The 25003-nt window shown below is 37.0% G+C and overlaps 1 protein-coding gene across 2 annotated transcripts in view; it reads right to left on the reverse strand.

The window, feature by feature from the left end:
* PDHX (pyruvate dehydrogenase complex component X) overlaps positions 1 to 25003 on the reverse strand; it is a 71418-nt gene that overhangs the window by 30510 nt on the left and 15905 nt on the right. For both annotated transcript variants that reach the window (XM_020912255.2, XM_020912257.2), the window contains exons 2-3: positions 21237 to 21317; positions 5806 to 5906 (exon numbers count right to left, since the gene is read on the reverse strand). In XM_020912255.2, coding sequence (XP_020767914.1) covers positions 5806 to 5906; positions 21237 to 21317 — 182 coding nt within the window. The remainder of the gene's footprint in view (positions 1 to 5805; positions 5907 to 21236; positions 21318 to 25003) is intronic.

The raw sequence follows: 25003 nt of genomic DNA on the forward strand, positions 1-25003 counted from the left end.
TTAATTCTCTTAAAAACCTTTTGAAGTGCTATTATTATTCCCACATATAGATAAGGAAACTGAGGCTGAGAAGGAAAGGCTAAATAACTTGCTCAAGATCAAAGGGCTAGTAAGTCAGGAGTCAAATGCAGTGTGACAATAGAGACAACATTCAATATGATCAATGCCGTGTCTGTAAATTATATTCACATAATCAAAACGATCACATAGTACCTCAAAGACAGTGCTATTTTTACAAGGAAGGTTAAAAAAGAAGAGTAGATGATAAATGATTTAGTTTTTAGTTCATGGGAAACACAGACTCATTTACTACTTTAATGTCATTTATCCATTTCAATATTAAAAAATTTAGAACTGAGACTATTTCCCATTTATTAGAATTTTCTCTGAGCTTTGAGAGGGTATTTTCTCAATTAAAAATACAGTCAATGAAGAAGAATCAACTGAAAGGTCTCACAACTTCAAATTTCAACAGATAATTTTCAAACTACAAAAGGTAATTTTGAAGAAGATTGCAAGCAACTTAATAAAAAATAAGGGAGGGTAGGAGGGAACCTAACAGTAAAATAAAACCATGGTGAAAAAATCCATTCTTTAGAAAACACCAGTGACACAGTACTGGAGGGAGATATAGCGAAGACACTGATTGAATTAGAGGAACAGTACCAAAAATAATTATGATCTGTTGTTGTTTTTCTAATAAGTTTCCCAGGTGGTACGAGTGTAAAGAATCCACCTGCCAATGCAGGAGATGCAAGAGACACAGGTTCAGTCTCTGGGTTGGGAAGATCCCCTGCAGTAGGAAATGGCAACCCACTCCAGTACTCTTGCCTGGGAAATGCCAAGGACAAGAGAAGCCTGGCAGGCCACACAGTCCATGGGGCCACAGAGAGTTGGACACGACTGAGCACTACTTTTTGCAATATTCAGATAATCAATAAAGGAATTTTAAAAATCTGTTTTAATATATATAGATGTTAAAACTTAGAAAGAATTCTATTTTTGAAAATTGTTTTGAAGAGTAACAGCCTACCCCAAAATAAAAATCAATGACTGTATTGCCAGTCTAAATAAACTAAAATTTTAAAAAATTATGTTTAAATATATCCTAACATCTTACATCTTCTTCACCCTCAAAAGAATCCTGACTTGTATGACAAATTATATAGTAACCCTAAATATATTTGAAGCCAATCTTAAACTCTTCAAAAAAAGTCATCTTAATATTCTATTTTATTGTTATTTAATCACTAAGTCATATTCAACTCTTCGTGACCCCATAGACTGTAGCCCTCCAGGCTCCTCTGTCCACGGGATTTCCCAGGCAAGAATACTGGAGTGGGTTGCCATTTCCTTCTCCAGGGAACCTTTCCAACCCAGGGATCGAAACTGTGTCTCCTGCATTAGCAAGCAGATTCTTTTTTTTTTTTTTCCCATTTATTTTTATTAGTTGGAGGCTAATTACTTTACATCATTGCAGTGGTTTTTGTCATACATTGAAATGAATTAGCCATGGATTTACATGTATTCCCCATCCCGGTCCCCCCTCCCACCTCCCTCTCCACCCGATCCCTCTGGGTCTTCCCAGTGCACCAGGCCCGAGCACTTGTCTCATGCACCCAACCTGGGCTGGTGATCTGTTTCACCCTAGATAATATACATGTTTTGATGCTGTTCTCTTGAAACATCCCACCCTCGCCTTCTCCCAGAGTCCACAAGTCTGTTCTATACATCTGAGTCTCTTTTTCTGTTTTAGCAAGCAGATTCTTTACCAATGAGCCACCAAGGAATCCCCTCATTTTATTACTTTACCATTTAAAACATCTGCTATCTAACTTGCTGAATAATAAATTTAAGACTAAACTTATGAACTGATACATTTGTAACAGTTTAAGGTTTTTACATGACAATTTACCAGTGTGATTAAATGAGAATTTAATAACTCTCCCATTAACTTAATTGGAAATAAATCATAAAATTATCTATACTGGCAGCAGTTATTCTTTATTAATATTATTAAGAGTGTCTAAGCTTTTTTTTCTGGCTCTAAATGAGCCACCAGGACTTCCATGGTGGCTCAGATGGTTAAGCATCCGCTTACAATGTGGGAGACCTGGGTTCAATCCCTGGGTTGGGAAGATCTCCTGGAGAAGGAAACGGCAACCCATTTCCCATCAAGAATAAGAACACAGTACTCTTGCCTGAAAATCCCATGGACGAAGGAGCCTAGTAGGCTACAGTCCATGGGGTCACAAAGAGTCGGACATGACTGAGCGACTTCACTTTTCTTTTCAAGCTTTTTTTCTGGCTCTAAATGAAATATAATAATTAATATTTTATATTTAAAATGGAACTCAGATGTAAAAATTATGAGTACTAAGAAAAGAATCAAATTGGGGTTGGGGAGAAAATAAAAAACTCTTGAAGACTATGGAAATAAATCCCTATGAAGAGCAAAACAGGTTATAATTCCTAATCTTTCAAACATGTGGGCAAACTAAAAACTGGAGTTTTATATCATCAGTTCAGTTCAGTTCAGTCGCTCAGTCATGTCCAACTCTTTGCAACCCCATGAACCGAAGCATGCCAGGCCTCCCTGTCCACCACCAACTCCCGGAGTCCACCCAAACCCATGTCCATCGAGTCGATGATGCCATCCAACCATCTCATCCTCTGTCGTCCCCTTCTCCTCCTGCCCTCAATCTTTCCGAGCATCAGGGTCTTTTCCAATGAGTCAGCTCTTCACATCAGGTGGCCAAAGTATTGGAGTTTCAGCTTCAACATCAGTTCCTATGCAATATTGCTCTTTACAGCATCAAATCTTGCTTCTATCACCAGTCCCATTCACAACTGGGTGCTGTTTTTCCTTTGGCTCCATCCCTTCATCCTTTTATATCATCACCTGCCTTTTAATAAACTCAATTAACCAACTCCTTGATTCTGAAAGTAAGATTCTCTTACATGTATTCCTATAAAAATCATCTTATTATGGGTGCTAATGTGAGAATTATTCCAGAATGAAAGACAAAGTTCTAACTTGTGAATGGAAGGTTAAGAATGGAGGGGGGTAAAAGGCTTTAAAAATATCAGTAACACTACCTTAACTTCCCTCCATTTTTCCCCCTATAAAATTGCACACACTGTGATATGAATATATTCCCATTCCTATTATCCAAAATGCATGTGGAATAATAATAAAGCCACAGAGCTCTAAAGCACATACATACAGCCTTTGGCAAGGAAATAGCTATTTGTAGAACTAAAGCTGTTATCAATCATACTGCCTCACACCACCTTTTCAGAGCTTTGGGGCCCAGATGAGTAGGCACTCCTGACCTAAGACATCATTATTAATCTGAAATGTATTACTAAGCACCTGAGTGAAAAATGTTATCAATTCTGGAAGACTTTCATAGCCAAACAATCCAGAACTGAGCCCAACGACACAGTTTGCCAAAAGTACACACAGCTGGGCTTATTACATGTGCTAATTTAAACAACATTTTTCCTTTTCAAAATGCAGCATAAATTAGTGAAAGAAACTATTTTCGGTAAGAACATTTACTTTTTTCTAGTTAAAAAGGTACAGAACTTTTAGTCTTCCATTCATATTTCCTCCTAGGAAGTATTTTCAACAATGTGTTTTAACATGGCTATCAACAGGGAAGATGACAATTGAAAGGAATTTTGACAAATCAGAATGCAAAAAATAAAATATTAAGTATGACATTCCAAAGTACAGTCTCTGGATACAATGTACAAAAGACGGCATTATATCCATGGTCAAAGTGGAGGCGAGCTGGTGGCTCAGAAGTGAGGCCACATCAAGGGACCACTAAGAGATGTGCAGCGTGTCTGTATAAATCACCCGACAGAGGCACGAATGGATGCTTAACGTCCATCACAAAAACCAACACAAATTATGAGATAAATACGTAGGTTAAAATGGGTGTATGGACACCAAGACTAAACGAAGAAGTATGATAATAACGGGAACAGTGATGTTTACCAACACTTGGTGGGTAATAGGGCTTGTAATGAGCATATATGCATTATCTCAATCTCTACTATTACCCCATAACCTACAGTATTACAGCTACCTCCACTTTACTAGAACGCTAAAGAATTTGCCAATCATGACATAACTAATAACTGGCAGAATTGATCATCTATATGAATCAGGTAACAGTGTGATTCCAGAGTCTGTAATCTTAGCTTCTATACCACACTATCCATTTACTGTCCTAGAAGGTCAGAAACAAACACGCCCTATCAGTGAGTATACCATGTAACCACAGACAGGCTTTATGCATTTTATTTCACTTACTTTTCATATAAACTCTAACATTCCACTATTTAAAAAAATGCCTATTATAGAAAATTAAGAATATAGAGAAAAACAGAAAAAAAGAGCAGGAGAATCATTTAGTTCTACTACCCAAAGACAAACCTCAAATTTTTATAACACTTCATTCTAATCTTGTTTATATTTGTATTTTTATTTAAAGTTCTATAAGACTGTAATCACCATCTATACATAATTATAAAAGTGTTTTTCCAAAATTTTTTGAATTTTTGTTAACTTATAATGAAATCACATTTTTTCCTAGGAAGTATTTTTTAATGACTACATGGTATTTCCTTCTGTTAATTAAGTAACCTCTCTTGTATTGCTACACATTTTTGTTGAAGGGCTATACTAACTTCAGCATTTAATAATACAACTAAAGTTTTCCAAGTAACAGCTTCATATTTTTAATTAGTTATAAAGCAAAGACTGTTCAGAGAAGTTTTCAAAATTACTACAGTATATTAAAACTTAGATCTAAAAGGAAATGACTTTGGTTTTACTAGACCCACAGCATATTTTCTTTTGCTCATGTAATAGAAAATATGCTATCAAAAGATATGACTGTCAACAACATGCAGTGAAATATTCCATATATCTATCTTTTTAGGGCTTCCCAGGTAGCTCAGTGGTAAAGAATCTACCTGCCCATGCAGGAGAGACAGGTTTGATCCCTATGTCGGGAAAATCCCCTGGAAGAGGAAATGGCAACTCACTTCAGTATTCTTACCTGGGAAATCCCATGGACAGAGGAACCTGGTGGATTACAGTCCATGGGGTCACAAAGTGTCAGACATGACTGAGCACATAATCACAGATACATTTTTATGCAATTACATTTTAAACAATTGTAAAAATATAAAGGATGAATAAAACTGTAAGGATGAGGAAGTATCAGGAAACTTAGTGTGGCTATGAAACCCACATGCAAGACTCTGCATAAGACAACTTCAAACAATCTTGTCTAGCGGAAGGAGATGAGCTGACTTTATACACTTTCCAGGCCTGGAAGTCCTGAGGACAGACGAAGATAAGATTTCCCGTTTTCATGAGATTGCAGTAAAACATTTCTTAAAAAAATTTTTTACCAATTACAAACTTGGAAACTGCAAGCTCAAGCTTTAACTATTGTTCTCTTTGTCTTTAAATTTCACCTCGAGCACTTCTCTCATCCCTCAGGTCAGAATGCTTCTCAATTTCCACTAGAGAACCCAAAATACTGAGCATCTTTATCATAGTTGAAATAGTTCTATGCTGTTTGATCATCACTGATTATTATTAGACGTCACACTGAAATATTTTAAACATCTGGATTCAAAATGTATATGTAGATATAACACAACACACAACCATAACAACATAAACAAAGAGGTACAAATAAATACTAACTCAATTTCAAAGAACTTGACAGTTAAGAAACCTTCACCCTGTTGAAGACAATGAAAATAAAAACTTACCACTATTCTGGCCAAGATGCCATCATCGCTCGCATCTAGGGTAACCACAGCTTTGTCAGTCTCTATCTCACATAAGGCATCTCCAGCACTCACGGCTTCCCCTACAAAACAAGACTGGGTTGGTTTTGTTTTTTAAATATGAGTACTAGTTATGGGAGTTGGTGGGTGTAAAGTGTTTAAAACATGATAAAAAGTATCAAAATACTCAACAGCTATTTCTGGGCTGTGGACTGACAAGTAATTCTCATACTGTGTGTATGTTTCTGTGTGTTTCTGTTTATGTGTATATGTATGATTTGTCACATTTTCCAAAAGCCCAATAATGACATAAGTTATATCTCTTATACTAAAAAAGTGATTACAGAGATTGTTGAGCAAATATTAAATCACATTTTATGGAGAATAGTAGGGGATGCATATCCTCCTCTAAACAAATCAATTCCAGACCCCACAGTCCTTCCTTTTGAATATATTTTTACTATTATTCCTTAAGAAAACAGTTTTACAATTAATTGCACCTCTTGAACATCTTAAGCGAGTTCAGAAACCCTGCTGGCACAGAGCAAAAATGAATAAAAACATATGAAGCATGATGAGAGAAAATCAAAGACACAGCTAAGGTCAAATAAGAAATGTTTCTGTACAACAGAAATGGTATGGATATTCAAAAAGGCTGAGAAGAAACTGACCTGCTGGCTTCTGGATCTAAAAGCAGGTGGTACAGAGGAAGGGTGATGTATAGTGGTTTTCTCTGGCGCAAAGGGAACTAAAAGCAGGGATCGATTCTCACATCGATTCTCTCCTTAAGGCTAGGGCTGGATCATGGCTCTACTTGTAATAGGAGACTGATAAAACAAGGAACCCAAACCTCTGACCAGAACTATGGCTTTAAATTAGAAGTGTGGGTCTGATAAGGTACTAATAAGGGAACGAAAACTACCTAAAAACCAGGAGCAGAGCCAAGCCACCCTCTGGTTCCATTAGTGCATCTGCCAGTATACCGAATAACAACAAAATCTAGCAAAATCCCTAGATTGAGGGTGGGAAGGGGAGACTCAGGGAACAGGTGGGAAGACATTGAAAGTAAACCAAAAACATTCTTGTCAAAAGTAAATGGCAAAACAAAGTTCCAAAACATGAAGAAATTTAATGCCAAGAAGGAAAACCACAGAAATCAGGAATTGACTCAGAAATTCATTTCAGATGCAATCCGTTTAGTGCAACCCACCAAAGATTTTAAAATAAGTATCTTAAGGATGTTCAGAAACAGAAACGAAGGTATAAGATCCATCACATGAACAAGAGATTAAAAAAGAAAATTAATGTACAGAACATTAGGGGAAAAAAAAACTAAACTGGAAATTTTAGGTATGAAAAATAGAGTGAATGAAATCTTATTTAAAAAAAACAGTTAATGGATATATTCTACAGGTGAGGTAGTGAAAGAATGATTTAGTAAATTAAAGATAGGTTCAATGAACTACCTGGAACTTAATATGAGCAGACAAAAAAAGTTAAGTAGAAAAGAGCAGTTGCGGACATAAATTGAGGCTGCAACATTTGTCCAAAGGAGCTCCAAGGGAAGAGATGGAAGAGAATAGTGGAGAAACAGTAACTGAAGAGATAATTGCTGAGAATTTCCTAGAACTGAAAAGAGACATGTATCTTCAAAATGAAAGAGTACTGAATGAGTTTACAGTTACAGATCTATGATGTATTGACTAGGAGGGGACACAGGGAGTCTTGGAACTTGCTGGAAATATTCTGCATTGTGACTAGGTGTTGGTAACCTGGATACATGTGTATATAAAAATTAACTGAGTTTATACTTTGTGCAGGTAATACCTTGATAAAGAGAATCACCGCAAACACATGACTCCACATTGTAGATACACTGTATCGAAGCTGCATACAGTCGACAATAGAAACCCAATCGTAAAGGCTATCAGAGGGAAAAAAAGAGATTACCTCAAGGAGTGGCAGACTGAGAGCAGCTTCTCAGCAGCTGCGACAGAGGTCGGAACACAGTGGAGTAATGTCTTCAAAAAGCTGAGGAAAAACAACTGTCTAGAATTTTATACGCAGCCAAACCACCATTCAAGAATGAAGGGAAAGTATTCTTTAGATACATAGAGGCTAAGACAATTCACCACTTATTGATGAGCTACTACAAAATGCAGTTTATCAAAAAGAAAAGTAAACAGAGGGGACTCAGGGTCTATGCAAAACAAGTTAGCACAGGAGAGGACAAAGTGTTAACTACTAATCATTTACAAGGCAATTTCTGAGGGGTTAACAAAGTTTACAATTCAAACACTAAAAAAATAGTAAGATGGATAAGGTTATTTTTGGCTTGATAAAACATACAGAACTTTGATATAGACAGGAGAAAAAGATACTGGATAACTCTACATTCCACTGGCAAAATATAATTAAATATGTATCCTAAAAACGTGTATGCCAAAAAATATAAAAATGGAAATACAACCTACATCATTCATAAAAGCAGGAAATATAGAAAATAACAAAATGTATTATCTAATTAAAGGCAGATGCATGAAAAGAAAAAAGCAAAGAATAAAAATAGAAAACACAAAAATGGCAGAAGTTCAAACATACCAGTAATTGCAATTAATATAAATGGATTAAAGCCACCTACTCAAAGTAAGAGATTATCAAAACAAATTAAAAAAACAAAATCTGTGTAAATGTTGCTTATAAGAAACAGACCTAAAACAAAAATAGAATAAAAGGAGAAAGAAAAATATAAAACAGAAACACACCCCCTTGCACACACACCAAAAATAGCTGGCATAGCAATATGAATAAGCATTCTCAATAAAAGAACATGAAGGAAAATCTAAAACGCTGAAATAACAAATATGCTCTAGAAGTTCACTGTACTAAAACTCCTTCACTGTATACCAAGATTTTCACATAGATGGTTATAACATACCTCAGTTAAAATAGTTCAGAACAACCAATACAAACTATTTTAATGAAATAAACTTGAAATAAACTATCTGTTAGGTATTTACTGAACACCTAATTGGCGCTCTCTGTCTAACCCCAGAGAGATTTTCCTACTTAACCAATATTTATTGAAAATGTATTATGGCACTGAGGATTCAACAGTGAGGGGAAAATAAAAAACAAAACGGTTAAGATTTCTGACTTCATGAAGCTTCCTTACTATCTTGTGACAAATTAAGTGGAAATTACAGTGGGGTTAGGTGAAGTCAGGATGCTATGGCAACAATCAAGAGGGGCATCTAATTCAGTTTTTGGTAGATTAGAGAAGGCTTTCTTTAAAAAAAAAAAAAAGAATGATCCCGGCAGAAGGCACAGCATACCCAAAGCCCTTGAGGCAAAAGAGAACAGAGAACTTCTAAGGATCTGGCTAATAGTACCTGAGAGAAGCAACAAGGGGTTAGGCTGGTGAAGTAAGCAGAAATCAGACCCAAAAAGCAATCTTGTCTATCAGTCAGAGAAAGCTACTGTGCCAGATTATACAATCTCACATTACTTCTTTATCTGACACATTTCAGGGTAGTTAGGACAGGTTACATTGCAAAAGGAAAGGAATCACATCCTAATACATTTCTGTTGTAACCACGGAAAAAAACAACTAAAAGAGCAACCTAGCAGTTAAATCCTTCTTTTAGACACCTAGGAAAGAAATTCTTCCCATAGGAAAACTATAAAATAGTGTTTTGTCATTTGTGCTTGCCTGTTTCAAATTCCAAACACCCTTTGAAAATCGTTCACAAATTGTATCTCAGCCATAGATCAACCTAGGTCATTTTGTTCCTATTCCTGAATCCCTAGAGTAGTTGTAATTAATCACAAGTTGCACTATGAAATGTTATGTTCCTGCTATTAATTATTTTTAAAAAATGGGTTTTCCTCTATTTATCAAACTATGAATTTCACAATAGGAATAGGACGCACCTCGGGTGTTTCATACTCTGCCTCATTCCCTAGGACTCCAGCTAGTGCCTCATACATAATGAGTGTGAGATTAAAACATTTCAGGAAAAAATTGAAGTATTATCACAATTCCTCATTTCCTTATAAGGTATACATCAATCTGTCCTTTAAACAAAGCTGAACAGTTTCTTTCAGTTCTACATTTGATTTGTAGCACGTTTCTGACATTTAAAAACTTATGTATCCTGTCTCCTTTTTAATTAAATGTACACCCATTCACAAAAAACAGACATACATATTAGCTCTATGAGAGTCCTAAGAGGGAGATAAAATGTAAAGAAACACAGAGAGAAGCATCTAATTATGTGGTGAACTTTCCCCAGGAACCACAGCAAAGTTTAAAACATTGTATTATTATGTAAGGCACATCACCCCTAATATCACAACTAAGGTTCGACATACACATCAATAATCAAAGATAAAGTGAATGCCAAAGGAAAACTTTGAGCCATGAGGATTCCAAATATACTCAGTGTCAGCCCTGGTCAACAATTGAGTGCTATGACTTGGAGAGCCGGCAAGGCACAGGAGTTACACAGAGTTCCTCCAACACAGACACAGGTTTATTCCAAGCCCTGACACTTACTGGTAATTTTGACCGAGTTACTTATTAATTTCTCTGTGACTCTAAGGAAGATTTTGAATGTACAGCCATTAGGAAAAAAAAAAGTCACGAAACTGCCAATGTTAACTCTTCACATAACCTCTTCGAAAAGCACTTCACAACATTTAGATTAAGAAGTTAGATATGTCATGAATGACCATTGGAACCAAGATTCATTCCAGCTCCCTACTGTGTGCCTACTGTTATCATTTCAGATAGATCCTTCAACACACATTTAGTACACAAGGCATTCATCAGTAAGCAAGGGCGTGAACACAACAGAAAGAGGCGGCTCCGTCCACCACGAGTTCAGGGTCTGGAGGAGAAGCCTGAGAGGCCAGCACAGAGCATCGCGGCCGGCGCGAGGCGACAGAGGCTCCTCAGCTGCCGCGCGGAGGAGGGCTGACTGTGGAAGGAGCCGGCAGCCTCGCGTGTTCCTGCGCCATCGCCTCGCCGTGCGGGTCGCAGCCGAGGTGGAGCGGGCCCGGAGCGAGAGTGCGGGCCCCAGGAGGGGCCAGAGCAGAGGCCCGCCCGGGGGCCGCTCCCCAGCACCGAAGCCAGCATGGTCATCATGCTGAGCCTTTGTCCCGGTGGGCGGCTGAGGACTGGAGCACACGCAGGCGTCCCTTTCTCTGTCGGATTCTGGGTGTGTCCAGACCAGACAGTCACCGGTGATCTGTATCAACTAAGCACATTCTATGACTTTGGCAACGCAATTCCGTTCGGCCGAATGTTAAGAAAAGGTGTGTGTGGTGGCAGCGGTGGGAGCCCGCGTAAGTCACATCTCATGAACATTAAAGAAAACACCTCGCCTTAGAGTTAAATTGAACCATGATGACAACTATGATGAGAGACAAAAATAATTGTTTATCAACATAAATATTTACTAGCTGCCCCTATGGGAATGACACTGCACAAGTGTCATAATAAATAATAAATAAATAAATAATAAAATAGACCTGCTTTAAGAAGTTTCTAGTCTGACTGAGGAAGAAGACCAACAAGCAGGCCAGGAAGTCCCATCCAGTCAGTGCCCAGGCAGCGCAGGAGGACAGAGAAGGGGCCCCTCCTCAGGGTTTGCCAACTCTTTCCATCGCACGTTAAAAGATACCATTGGTATGCCCCAGGACCCTGGCCACTCAGCTCCTAGGCCATCTGAAGTCCCACTCTGAGGGCTTGAAGGCATGCACAGTTGTTTGCGAAGGAAACTGCTAGGCAAAGCTAACCTCCCTTACATCCCCCGGCTCTTACATTGTACTGCGATGCCCATCACACATGTGGCTGGTGGCTATTACACTGGACACAGCAGACACACAACACTTCCATCACCACAGAAAGCTCTGTTGAATAACATAATCTGTAATTCCACTCACCAACTCCAGAAGTTTGACGTAAGAGCAATATTAACAATAAATGTGAAATGCTATTCATAATGATGAAATGTGACTCAGCAATAAAAGGAATGAATTGTTGATACATGCTACAACATGGATGAACTGCAAATTCACGCTAAATCGAAGAAGCCAGTCACAAAAGGCTTCATAAAACATGATTCTATTTACATTAAATGCCCAGAGAAGGCAAATTTTTAGAGAGAAAAAGCAGATCAAGATAGTGATAAGAGAAAGAAGTGACTGCAATCAAGCATTAGGGAATTTTTTGGGGTGATAGAAATGTTCTAAAACTGGATTTTGATGACAGTTTCAGAACTCTATATATTCACTAAAAATCACTGAATTGTGCATTTGAAATAGGTGAAGACTACAATGTGTATATTATACCTCAAAAGCTGTTAAAATAGTAGTATACTGAAACAAGTTATTTGTAAACACATATTTAAAAAATTTCCATTTCAGCATCCAAACATGTATACAAATCCCCAGAAAAAAACAGAAACCAAAGCCATCTACAATAAAAGCCAGAGACCCATTTAACTTTCCAGTAGCACCTGGTAATAACAATTCAGTGATCAACTCATCCAAGACAGTTTTATTTCTGAATTCTATACACTATATTAGTTAGGTACAGTCTAAGTTCTGCTCAAAAATTGTTTGAAATATTCAGGATTCCCAGTCACATGACAGAAGGAAAGCCCACATAAAATGACAGTTTCTAACAGATAACAAACACCAAGAGCGGCAGCAGTACCATGGCTGATGAAGCAAGTTCTACGTGGGTTCCAGATGTGGCGAAGTATCTCACAAAAGTGTTAGTATCTCAGCCTAGTTTTGTTCCAGTGTTTCAGGATATACTCTTAAATATCTCAAGAAAGAAAACAATGCTTTTCATACCCTTAAATATGCTCTCACAAGAGGAGGGAACAAGAATATTTTCCTCCTTGTTGTTTTAACAGATTTGACCTTCCAATTTAGTTCCATTCAGTCGCTCAGTCATGTCCAACTCTTTGCAACCCCATGATTTGACCTTTAAATTGATGAAAAAATAATCTATATACACTTTAAATAAAAATATCTGATGCACACTTCCCCCATCAAATAACAAGCTTGTAATAAAAATGTGGAATTGCAGTACAATTCACCTTTCAGCAGATTTTGAAATTGTACATGTTACCTAGCACTTTCGAACTGTTTTCTCTACTACCTTAATGATGCATATTCTTTACTTAATCCTCAGACTGAAATTAAGTATTGTAATATTCATTATGAAACTACTTTTCTAACACTCATTAGACCAACAAAGATGGGAATAATTTATATGCGGTATTATTGCATGTTTCTGTGTGATGATAGTGGTTATCAGGAGGCTGTGACCACTTGGCTGTACAAGAGCAAACAGAAGTCCCTCACCCACTCCCCATCCATGAAATGTGCACTCTGCTTGCCTTCCCAGCCCTAGAAGTGCCCATGGACATAGCCATGAGATAGAATTCTGGTGCTGAGATCACCTGGACAGTGTATGTGACTGAGCCCTGTCAAGGCCTCTGTACACTTTTAAGATTCTTGCTGGTGGTGTGGGATTCAACCCAGCCTGCGGCCTCTCATGAAAGTCCCCTTGCTTATTAAACTTGCCACGTTATCAAACTGGAGCCTCTTTCTTCCATTTCTTCCTACCCTCCATGTATGAAGCTGATTTCAGATGACACTCAGGAAACTCCTGAGGAGGTTATGAAACACTATGACTTCAAAAAAGAAAAGGAAACTAAGTTATCACAGAACTCTGAAGTCAAGGATTTATCTTAGCTATCATCTAGTTCAACTCACTCCCAGATATTTCATGGCAGAGTGAGAACCCCAAAGGACAAAAGGACAAATACAGGCCAGAGTTTTTTCCATTGCACCCTTATTGCCTTGGTTTACCACACACACACACACACACACACACACACACACACACACGCACGCATATAACAGTTGTGAATGACAGAGTCTCTGATTTTCAAGAAATGCCAGTTTGTAAGACCCAACTGCCATCCACAAAAGGTTATCAGATCAGTAGCCTTAGCTTAAAAATAAACTAGATTCAAAATTAGATACATTATCATTTTTCATGAAAAAAAAAATTCAATCCTCTTAAATGTCTGAAAGTTTAAATGTGTTTTAATTAACAGTAGCCATACAATAAAGATCTCAAGATAAAAATTTTTTTAAATGTAGCTAGTAAGAAAAAAGTATATAAAAAGTTTTCTTACAGAATATAAATGCTTTTAATAAATAACGATAGAACCAAGTTGTGTATCAAGCACTAAACACTATATATAGTGTTATATAATCCATATATAATCCTACCCATGTGTACAATACATATATATGTATAATGTAAAAGCCATATATAATCCTACCCATGTATACAATACATAAAGAACTAAATTATGCTCACACACACCAAAAAAAATTCACAAAGGTGATGAACTTAAAAAGAAGCCAGTGAATTACGGAGAACCAAGGATTTAGACTTCTATTACTTATGTGTACTGGTAAACATTTTTCCTCAGTTGGCAGAACACAGAATTTTAAAAGCAACCATCAAGGAAACAGCCTCCAAGGGCTTCAAGTACATCCTGGCTTGTCCCACATGAGAACAGCACGTGTAACCAAAATTAGAACAGAACAGAATGATGAAACCACTGTCTCCTGGCTCTTCATCATGCTCCCCATATTCTAATGGCTGTGAATAACTTATCAGCCGAAAGACCAAGAGATAAATGTGGTCCAGAGAACCCTCTTATCTATTAATACTTGCCCCTCAGGTCTCAAAGTGTGAAGAAATTTAATCTTTTTATAATAATCTTAAAAGGCTGGTCTGTGTCTGAATCATTATTTAATGACACCAACACTCTGTCATGCTGAATATGGAAATGGCCAAAGCTCTGTAATTCATCAGCAAAAAAGAAAGTTAAAAATAGATTCCAACTGACTGCATTATGAATAAAGGTGGAACTTTCTGAGATACTGATAATTATTTTAAAAGGTGGCAGCAACCCTGCAGAGCCAATGGCTCAAAATACTTCCTAATGAAGCACTGGTTCTTTCATTTACATGACATTTGTCTTTCTCAAATTCCAGAAAAGTCTCTCAGTTTTTTTTTGGTTATTACCTCTTCCTCATTCTCTTTTTGTCCTTGTGGAATTCTTCCTATTGGGTTAGTAGAGGATTCTCATTCTATTCTTCATGTCTCAGCTTCTCTTTTATATTTTCTACTGCTTTATCTCACTGCTGCATGCAGAATAATTTCATCAGGTTGGACTTCATGAAACCTTTGGTCAATCACGTCTACACTTTAACCCAAACCTGAGTTTTACATTTTCTAATTTTGGAGACAATATTTTTCATTCCTAGAAGTTCTACTTGTCCTTTTCAAATCTGTCTGGGTTGTGTTTGTCTTTTTTCATAGTTTCAATTCCTTCTCTTACAAGTTTCATCATTTCAAACATATGTTTTGATATATGCAGTAATTCCAATTAACTGAAGTTCTTGGAGGTCTAATTCTGCTGCTTGTTATGTCTAATAACTTTTGCTCCTAAAAGGCAGCTTCCATGTCAATTACTAAATTTGGAATTGTGAATTTGTGGTTAAAGTGGGACTTTATCTGGGAATCTTGTGTGAACTGGCTTAGAGACTATGTTTTCCAGAATAATGGCATCTGCTAAGTAACCCAGGAAGATTATCAGCCCAGGATTGCTTCACCTCTACTTGTGTGTTCCCAGAAAATGCAAATACTACAAATCTGAACCCCCAAAGCCTCATGAGAAGAGGCCTATGAGAGAACATTTTCAACAGAGTAGGCATTTTAATTCCAAGTCAAACAAATATATTTGTCTGTTAGCATATGGCTTTAAAGGGCTTCCCAGGTGGCTTGGTGGTAAGGAATTTGCCTGCAATGCAGGAGACCTGGGTTCTCTCGCTGGGTTGGGAAGATGCCCTGGAGATGGAACTGGCAATCTACTCCAGTAGGCTTGCATGAGAAATCTCATGGACAGTGGAGCCTAGCAGGCTACAGTCCATGAGGTCACAAAAGAGCCTTCTTGTGTCATACCTCCCATCTCCTATACTGGCCCAATCCACAGATCCAAACTCCTGCTGCAAGCCCCTCTTATTGCCTTTCTAGCACCCCAGTCCTGCCCCTTACCCACAAAAACTGGGTACTTTTCTCTCGTACTTCCAAGCTTGTACTTCCACTTGCAGCCTTCTTCCCAACCCCAACGCTTGCCATCACTGCCATGAATGGTTCATTTCCTAGAATCACAGCACAGCCCTGTCATACTCTGAACTCCTGCCCACTGCCTAAACTCTCTCTATACCACTTCACAAGCACTAGGCTGGACCATTCAATACCAGCATTTGTCTGGGTGACATCTGTGCCCACCGAATCACACAGGGACCCCAGAAGTCCTTTCAGGACTACTCTCTGGGGTCAGTCCTCCCAGACCATGTCCTTCATTCTCAGCTCACTCTTTCCTCCTCTCTTTCCATGTTTAATGCTTGCTTTATCATTTCTCAATCTGAGGCATAATAATGGCCATGAGGAACTCATTTGGTCGATATCTCTATATATCTGTTCAACAAACCCTAGTGGAAATTCAACTCCCCCAAAGTTTACTGTGTTGCAGGAGTCAAGCACAGGGCGATGGCTAAAAGAAGCCATCCCACAGTCAGCGCCTGGTACATGGCGATGACAGCAGAAAGGAGAGAAACCAGCTGCCAGAAGACAAAAAGTCTCCTTCTCCAACTTCCTCCACAGTAATGTCTCCTCTGTTCTTTTGTACCGTGAGCACTGCAGCATCCTCTGCTCTTTGGCCTCCATATACTTAGTCTTATTTTTTTAAGCACCATACTAAGTATTTAAAATCTGGCAAAATAATTATTTACAATAATTATTGTAATACTTGAGTTGTATGAAAACAACCTATGTGATCATCAACAGATAAATGGATAAAGATGTGAGATATATACTTAAATACATTATTTAATACTTAAATAATTATTATTTAATGGAATACTACTCAGTCATAAAAAAAGATGAAATTTTGCTATTTGCAACAGCATGGATGGACCTTGAGGGTATTATGCTAAATGAAATAATTCAAAGAAAGATAAATACTGTATGATTTCACTCATACACAGAATATAACAAACAAAACAAATAAATCAACAAATCAAAACAAACACACAGCCACAGACAACAGAATAGTGGTTACCTAGTAATCAGGGGAAAGGGGAGGGGGAGGAGGAGAGGGCAAAATGGGTAAAGAGGATCAACCACATGGTGACAGATGGAAACTTAAGTTTTTGGTGGTGAGCACACTGAAGCATATAGAGAAGAAATGTGAGTTTGTACGCATGAAATATACAATGTTATAAATCAATGTTATTTCAGTAAACAAATTTCAAAAAATCTGGTAAAATGGTTGCTATAAGTAAGAGATTAATACAGCTTAGGTAGTATTGTAACAAATATTCTCTTACTAACAAGATTTGAAATTCACACTGAGCTTATAAAAAGCTGAGGCAAGAGTAGTTTCTCACTCCAAGTTATATCCCAAAGGCTACAGATTGTACAACTTTAGAAAAGATTAGCACAAAAATCTCAGAAGTGATGTAGAGAGTTAATAAACCAACTTACAAACTTTTACAACTGTCCATTGACTCATGAACAACTTTACTCATCCTCCCACCAGAGGTATTTTGAAGTTAATGCCAGACATACCGTCATTTCATACATAAGTATTTCAACTCATATCTCTTAGAGATAAAATTTTTAAAATGATTATTACAGTATCATTAAATCTCTAAAATGATTAATGCCTTAATCTCATTAACCATGTAATTTTCAAATGTCCCCAAATGTTTTAGTTACTTGAATCATAAATAAAATAAGGTCCCTACACTGGAACTGGATTATGCTGATATTCTCCTCATGGTGTCACTAAATACATCCTCTATGTCTCCTGGAAATTGGTGTTAGAACTATAATATAAGCCTGATCACATTTGGCTCAAGTTTCTGGCAAGACAATCTTACAGCTGGTGTGGTGTACTAGCTGGTTTTCACTTTTTTTGTGATAACAGCACACCATTGATGATCACTGTCATTATCCCTTATTTCATTAGAGTTTGCAAAATTGTGATACAGTGACATTCTATCATTCCTCCATCTTTTAAGAATTGGGAAATATGCCACTAATTAGAAATTTCTTTGCACCAACTACATGGTTACTCTGAGCTACAATTCGTAGAAGAAAGGCAAGGACAATACTTGAGTCTTTCCACTTATCATCAGTTTTCAAAATGAGTTACTTTACTGGCATTCCCTACAGGAGACCAACTACTAGTGTTTTTCTTTAGTATTATTGAAAGCTTTGAATTCAAATATATTTAATGTGTTTCAAAATACACCATAGATACTATTCTTACTGATCCTCAAATTGGCCCATTTTTGAGTCCTGAGTCCATTAAGATGCCATCAGGAGTTTTGGGGGAACTTAGCTTGAAAGGTTTCCCCAGGGGCTCAGACAGTAAAAGAGTCTGTCAGCAGTGTAGGAGAACAAGTTCGATCCCTGGGTCGGGAAGATCCCCTGAAGAAGGAAATGGCAACCCACTCCAGTATTCTTCCCTGGAAAATTCCATGGACAGAGGAGCCTGGGAGGTTACAGTCCATGGGGTCACAAAGAGTCAGAGACGACTGACTGACTTCACTTTCAGGAGTTTTTGATAACTGCTTTGCCTTCTAAATTTGCTGTAAGTTCAAGCAGGAGACCCCAGTTCGATTCCTGGGTCGGGAAGATCCCCTGGGGAAGGGACAGGCTCCCCACTCCAGCATTCTTGGGCTTCCCTGGTGGCTCAGCTGGTAAAGAATCTGCCTGCCATGTGGGAGACCTGGGTTCATTCCTGGGTTGGGGAGATCCCCTGGAGAAGGGAACTCTAGTATTCTGGCCTGGAGAATTCCGTGGACTATACAGTTCATGGGGTCGCAAAGAGTTGGACATGACTGAGCGACTTTCACTTTCATGTTCCATCTTGTACGCTGCCTGCCACAGACCTGGAAGCACCTATTTTCCAAGAAGATCTGGTTAATTTTAGCAGAAAATGGCATTTAGAGACTATAGGGCTGCTCAGAGGGCATTTAGAGGGCATTTAGAGACTACTAGAGACTGTTAGGGGTGCTCATTGCTAGCAGGTTTGTCGTTTTTCCAGGCCCTGCCATGGAAAAGAGCTAGAAAATTAATCATCACAGGATCTTTCCTTAACCCTACCTATCTTTCATGTTTTCCTTTAAAACACACCCAAAGGCTGGGTTCCCAATAATATTAGCTTAATCACTCAACTGCTTTATCCCATAAAATACATTTTAAAAAACTGTAGCAAAGACAACCAACATGACCACTATAATACAATTACTCTAAAGAGTTTATATTTTTAGAGACGTCATTGTCTTCCAATTACAATTCAGTCGGAATATATAGTCACGTTTACTGACATTGAAATAGCCCCTCTCTGCACGGTTGTTGTATCAGTTAGTCAGTATATAACTAGGCCCTTCTGCTTCATCTGGTTTCCAGGGTTAGGAGTCTTTTACAATTAAATTGTGTTAAAATTATGCAAAATATTTGTATGTTCTAAAGTTAAGGAGACAAACAAGATACATTCAGAGAAATCTAGCTTCTACTTTCTCTCTCCAGTCGCCACACTGTTTCCTCAACTGCACTACAGGTAACCACTTTTTTTTTGTTAATTTTTTTTTTGTTTTAAAATTTCCAAATATTAGTACTCCTATCTCTTTTTTTAGTGAATGATATATACTATATCTACCAGTTTCCACCTTGCTTTTCTGCCCTGAAGATCACGCTACAATAGTATACAGAGATACTCTTCATTCCTTTTATAGCTGTGGATATAGTATATGTTATTCATCAAACTCTTGTGTTGACCACAGCTGGACTGTTTCTACCTTTTGCTATTATAAACACTGCTATAATAGCCTCACATGTGTGTCTTTTCTTATTTTTGCCTTGAGATAGGATCCCTAGAAATAGAACTGCCTGGCCAAAGGGTAAATATAAATGTAATTTTTTTAGGTATTGACAAATTTTCTTCCCTAGCATCACCGACTTAATGGACATGAGTTTGAGCAAACTCCAGGAGACAGAGAAGGACAGGAAGCCTGGCGTGCTGCAGTCCATGGGGGTCACAAAGAGTCAGACATGACTGAGCAACTGAACAAGGGCTTATACCGTTTTGCATTTCCTCCAGCAGTGTTTGAGAGTGCCTGCTTCCTCCCATTCCCTCTAGTCTCATCAACAGGATAACTTATCAAACTTTAAAATTTCTATTAAAGTGATTGGTAAGAAACAATAAATCAGTGTAGTATTAGTTTGTGTATTTATTAATACGAAATATTAAGTAGCTTTTCACGTGTTTAAAAGGCAATTTATAATTCTTTTTCTGGATATCACCTACTCCTATATCTTGTCCATTTTCTTGCTAAGCTGATAGTTCTCTTATTCTGTACTTTTTAGAAATATTAACCCTCTGTGGTTAAAAACTGCAACACCCTTCTCCGATTTGTCATTCTTTTACTCTGTTTATTATGTTTTCAGCTATACTAAAGTTATTATTTTTACTATCAAATTATCTGTAGCTCCTTTATTGCATCTGGAGTTTGAGTTGTAGTTAGGGTAATTATCTACTTCCAGAGGAATTCACCAGCTTTTTTCCCCTAGTACTTGTCTGGTTTCATTTTTGTACATTAAGTGACTGAGTCATTTGTAATTTATCACTGGCACAGCACAAGCACTAAATCTAGTATCATCTTCCTTCACTATTTAAACATGAAATAATGGTGTGCATCTGTGTCTATTTCCTCATTTTCTATTCAGTTCTAGTAGTATGTCTTTTTATGAACCAATACCACTGTTTTAATTACAAAGGCTTAATAACGTGTTTCAAAATCTAGTAGGTCTACAACTCTCCTCTGCTGCTTATAAGTTTTTTTTTTTATATTTTTACTTATCTGTTCCTTCCAATGAAGTTTATAATCAGATTGCCTAGCTATAGGAAAACACACATACACAGAGCCGTCATAAAGTAACACTAACTTTAGGGAATTGACAATTTTATGATGCTGAAACTAAAGGAAGTGTTAAGAACTAAAACTTGCAAAAAAGCCTTAAAGTAGCTGATCATTCTCTGCTTGTGAAAAGATATAGGCTAACCCCATAAAACCTCTGCTACATTACCACAAGAAATTTTTATTTAAACAATAAAGGTTAACAAGAATAAAAACCGATCATTTTATGTATATCATGTATTGTGTAAACCAGCAGATTAGGAAAAACAAAAATGATCAAATAACACAGGTATTAGTAATGCACCACTACTCACCCTCCTTTTTCAGCCATTTCACAATGTTCCCTTCTTCCATTGTAGGAGACAGTGATGGCATTAGTATCTTAATAGGATCAGCTGAAATTGAAAAAAAGGAAAGATTAAACACAAAAAGTAATACACTTCATGAGGCATCAACAAAAAGTTCAAGTAAATTAATATGAAATTCAACCTGAGGAAAAAAATATTCCAGTCTGAAAGATACCCAACTGGTCAAACTAAGTGTTCAGTAATCTTTTCCAGAATATTTTCAATTCCTTTTTCATCGTTCCCTGAAGTCCTCTATGCATATTTTCAAGCCAGGTGCTTACAAAGATTAAAAAAAAAAGCTGACTTATGTTTCATCTTTTTCTCCTTCCCCTTTTGTCACTACAAAAAAATATTTACAGGTAAAACAACCAGAGGAAAAGACAAATAAAAAGAAAATAAACTGGTTTCTGATAACCTACAACACAATAATTAAGATTAGATTTACAACAGAATAATCAAGATTAAACTTTAAGAAACTGGTTGTGTTTTTACTTTCATCTAACATTATATACGATTCAAGAATCAAGGGTTCTTGCTGCTAAGTGTGAAAAGGAGAGGTTTGCCTTGTTGCGGATGATCTGGCAAGAGAACTTATGTAGTTAAATTAATCTGAGATTGTGTTCTATACCAGAATTCGATTAAGGATCCAAAAAGATAAGACTCAAGCCAGGAGGACCTCTCAATAAAGCAGAGCTACTTCTCCCTCAGGTATCAAAAAAGAAGACATTTCATATATTTGCCAGATGTGCTTCCCAAGAGTTCCACCTTCCAGGACCAGAGCACACAGTTGTTACATTACAATTTACAGGAAGTTTATCCTAATAAATAGTTACCCATTCCAGTGCTTATTTAGCAGCAGCCGCAGTCACAAACTACATTCCCTGAAATCTTCCACAAAACTTATTCTATTCTTAGATTATTCAACTCTCTGACATAAAAAAGCAAAACATATCACATCTAGCATATTTCAAATGTGGAAAAGAGTAGAACAGGACTTTTTCTCCCCATTGATGTTTTGGGGTTTAATACTAATGTTAAATGAAGTTAAACATTTTCTTTGGGAAACAAATGATTTTAATGTAATTTCAAATGGGGAGTTCCAATGGCGTCATGGTAAAGGAGTTCCATCTCTGAAATATTTGGAAGGAAGCTTCTGTCCTCCCTCCAGTTTTCATTTACTCCCCTCTAAAGGACCGGGAAAAGGATCTGAACAAATACACCTGCCTCAGTCTTTTTCTCATTATAAGACCTGCCTGCCTATAGACAGCCTTCATTTTCCCTTCAGTTCTTCTATGCACTAGGCATAAATGGACCTGCCCTTCAAAGCAGAGAGAAAGTTCAACTCTCTCTGTTCCTGCCAGCAGGCCCAGTGGGTGCTAGGAAGTTACTCAGGATGTGTAGTTTATATACACAAACTCTCTCAAACAAAAGCCCAAAGTCTACACAGGGGCTGTACTGAGGAGTCCAACTGTAGAAGGCCACAGACTTAAGTCACATTTTCCAATTGAACAAAATCATCAGCGTTAAAACTGTTACTCTGATCTCCATCCGTCTGACTTTTTGCCTCCTTCTCAACTGGTACTAAACTATAAGGATACAAATGTAGAATCATCACTCTTAATAATACCCCGACAATGACAGAGCCCAAACCAAATTCTAAGTCAATACACCCATTTCATCAATGAGAAAAATACAGCCCCTGATCGAGGGATATGAAATCTGCCTAACTCTCAAGGCTGTACTCTCCTACACTCTATTACCACTCATCAATAATTGATGATCCTTACCAATATGGACCATCAATTCATTAATCATCAGTTATTTATGGCTTATTCACTCAGAAATTCAAACATGAGTATTCTTCATGTGTCTAATCAAATAGCCTAACAACCCCTCTCTATTAAAAGTTCAAGGCTGACATTATGAGATGGAATACTTCACAATCACATACATAGCAAATTTATACATCAAATAGTTTCAATACAAGGAGGCAAACTAAATGAACTGCAATGATTCTATGTCCAGATTCTGATGTATGACAAACACGTACTCGATTTTCTCAAAACAAAGTCTCTCTTCAATATTTTTATAACTTGGTTCTAGGTGCCATGATACAACACATATTTATTTTACGATTCTCTCCTATTATAATCTCTCACCTATGAGACTATCACATTTTCCATTATTTCTGACATTAAGTACTTTATTATGAAAACTTCACATTATTTTATGAATTCCCACATCAAGAACCACAAAAATTTTCATATTTTAAAAGTAAAAACATCATTCCTCATATAGCCACCCTTCATGGGTGAATTGTAATTGCTTCTCTGAATAATGACAATAAAACATAAAAATTCTGTAACAGATCACGATCCTTCTCTGAAATGAAGGTGACAAAAAAAACAAAGACATTCTGGACATTTCCATTATTTAGTACTATCTCCTGACTGATTATACCGACTTACGGAGAATAAAATGTGCAATGTGTTTTCTGATTAATCTGACTCATCTATCCTCAGACTCTCATGTTAGAAAATCATTTTAAAAAGGAAGTATTAATTTATTAATGAAAATGAATATTTCATTCTAGTATATCCTCGTTCTCCCTGAATATTACACACATCTTTTCCAAATATTTTTTTTTTCAGTGGGAAGGTAATTATATAATCATAATACCAGTTTTGAATGAAGGGCTGCACATAACTAATATCTGATGGCTGCCATCAATTCTTTTGAAGACAGTATGGGCTTTTCTAGACTCCTTGAATTTTAACCTATACATAACATTGCTTAACTCCATTAGAAGCTATATATCACTTCCCTTCTCATTTCAATAAGCAGTACATTCTACCTTTCTCCTAGCAAACTAAGGAGGCCTTGAAATGGGCACCAACTACAGTTCCTATTTATAACTGGGCACAACTATAGTAATAATAAAGGAAATGTGGTTTTTTTAATTCCCCTGGTCATACAGGTTATTTCAATTAGTACTCAAAAAATGCCCCATTATTTTGTTAACTTTAACCCTCTTGTAGTCATTTTAGTGTTGTTTCTTTTTATCAAGCTGAAAACTGTATCTATTGGCTGATAAGTCTGCCCTTCTGTAGCAGTTAAAGACAATATTTAAAATATTTTAAGGTAACTAGAGTACTGCACATTTCCAGGTTATATTTAAATATACTGATTTTAGAGTCTCATCAAGCCATCACAATTGTTTTAATCTTTTTCTGCCTCAATAGAACGGCACTGTCATTTCTTAGTATATTTCATATCTTTAGAACACATTTCTTCTTAGTATATTGCTGCTTTACCCTCTTCATCAGGCATTCGAGCCTACGAGCAATCGATCACTCACTGACTCTATAGCAGTTTTTCTAAACAATTCCTAATTTCTTCAAACCTGATCTTCCAATCTTTCTAAAGTATAATTCAATTTTCAACTTCAAATATAGTGCATTAATCTAATTTCTTATTCTCTAAAGCATGCCTTTAATTTTAAAATACTCATAGAGCAGCAAAACCTATTTAAAAAAGTTTTAAATTGAAGATCTACACATCAATTCTAAAAGATCTCTAGATTAAAAAAAAAATTAATATAAGCAAACTCTTAAAATACAAAGGCAGAACAAATAGCTTGGTGGCTAATATGAAGCACATCTAAGCTCCATTACTCTAACAATTAAGGAAACTCCACAATTTACATATGGTACTGCTTGAGGGTCATGCTCTCT

Source organism: Odocoileus virginianus, chromosome 10 (assembly GCF_023699985.2).
Source record: "Odocoileus virginianus isolate 20LAN1187 ecotype Illinois chromosome 10, Ovbor_1.2, whole genome shotgun sequence".
NCBI classification, from domain to species: Eukaryota; Metazoa; Chordata; class Mammalia; order Artiodactyla; family Cervidae; genus Odocoileus; species Odocoileus virginianus.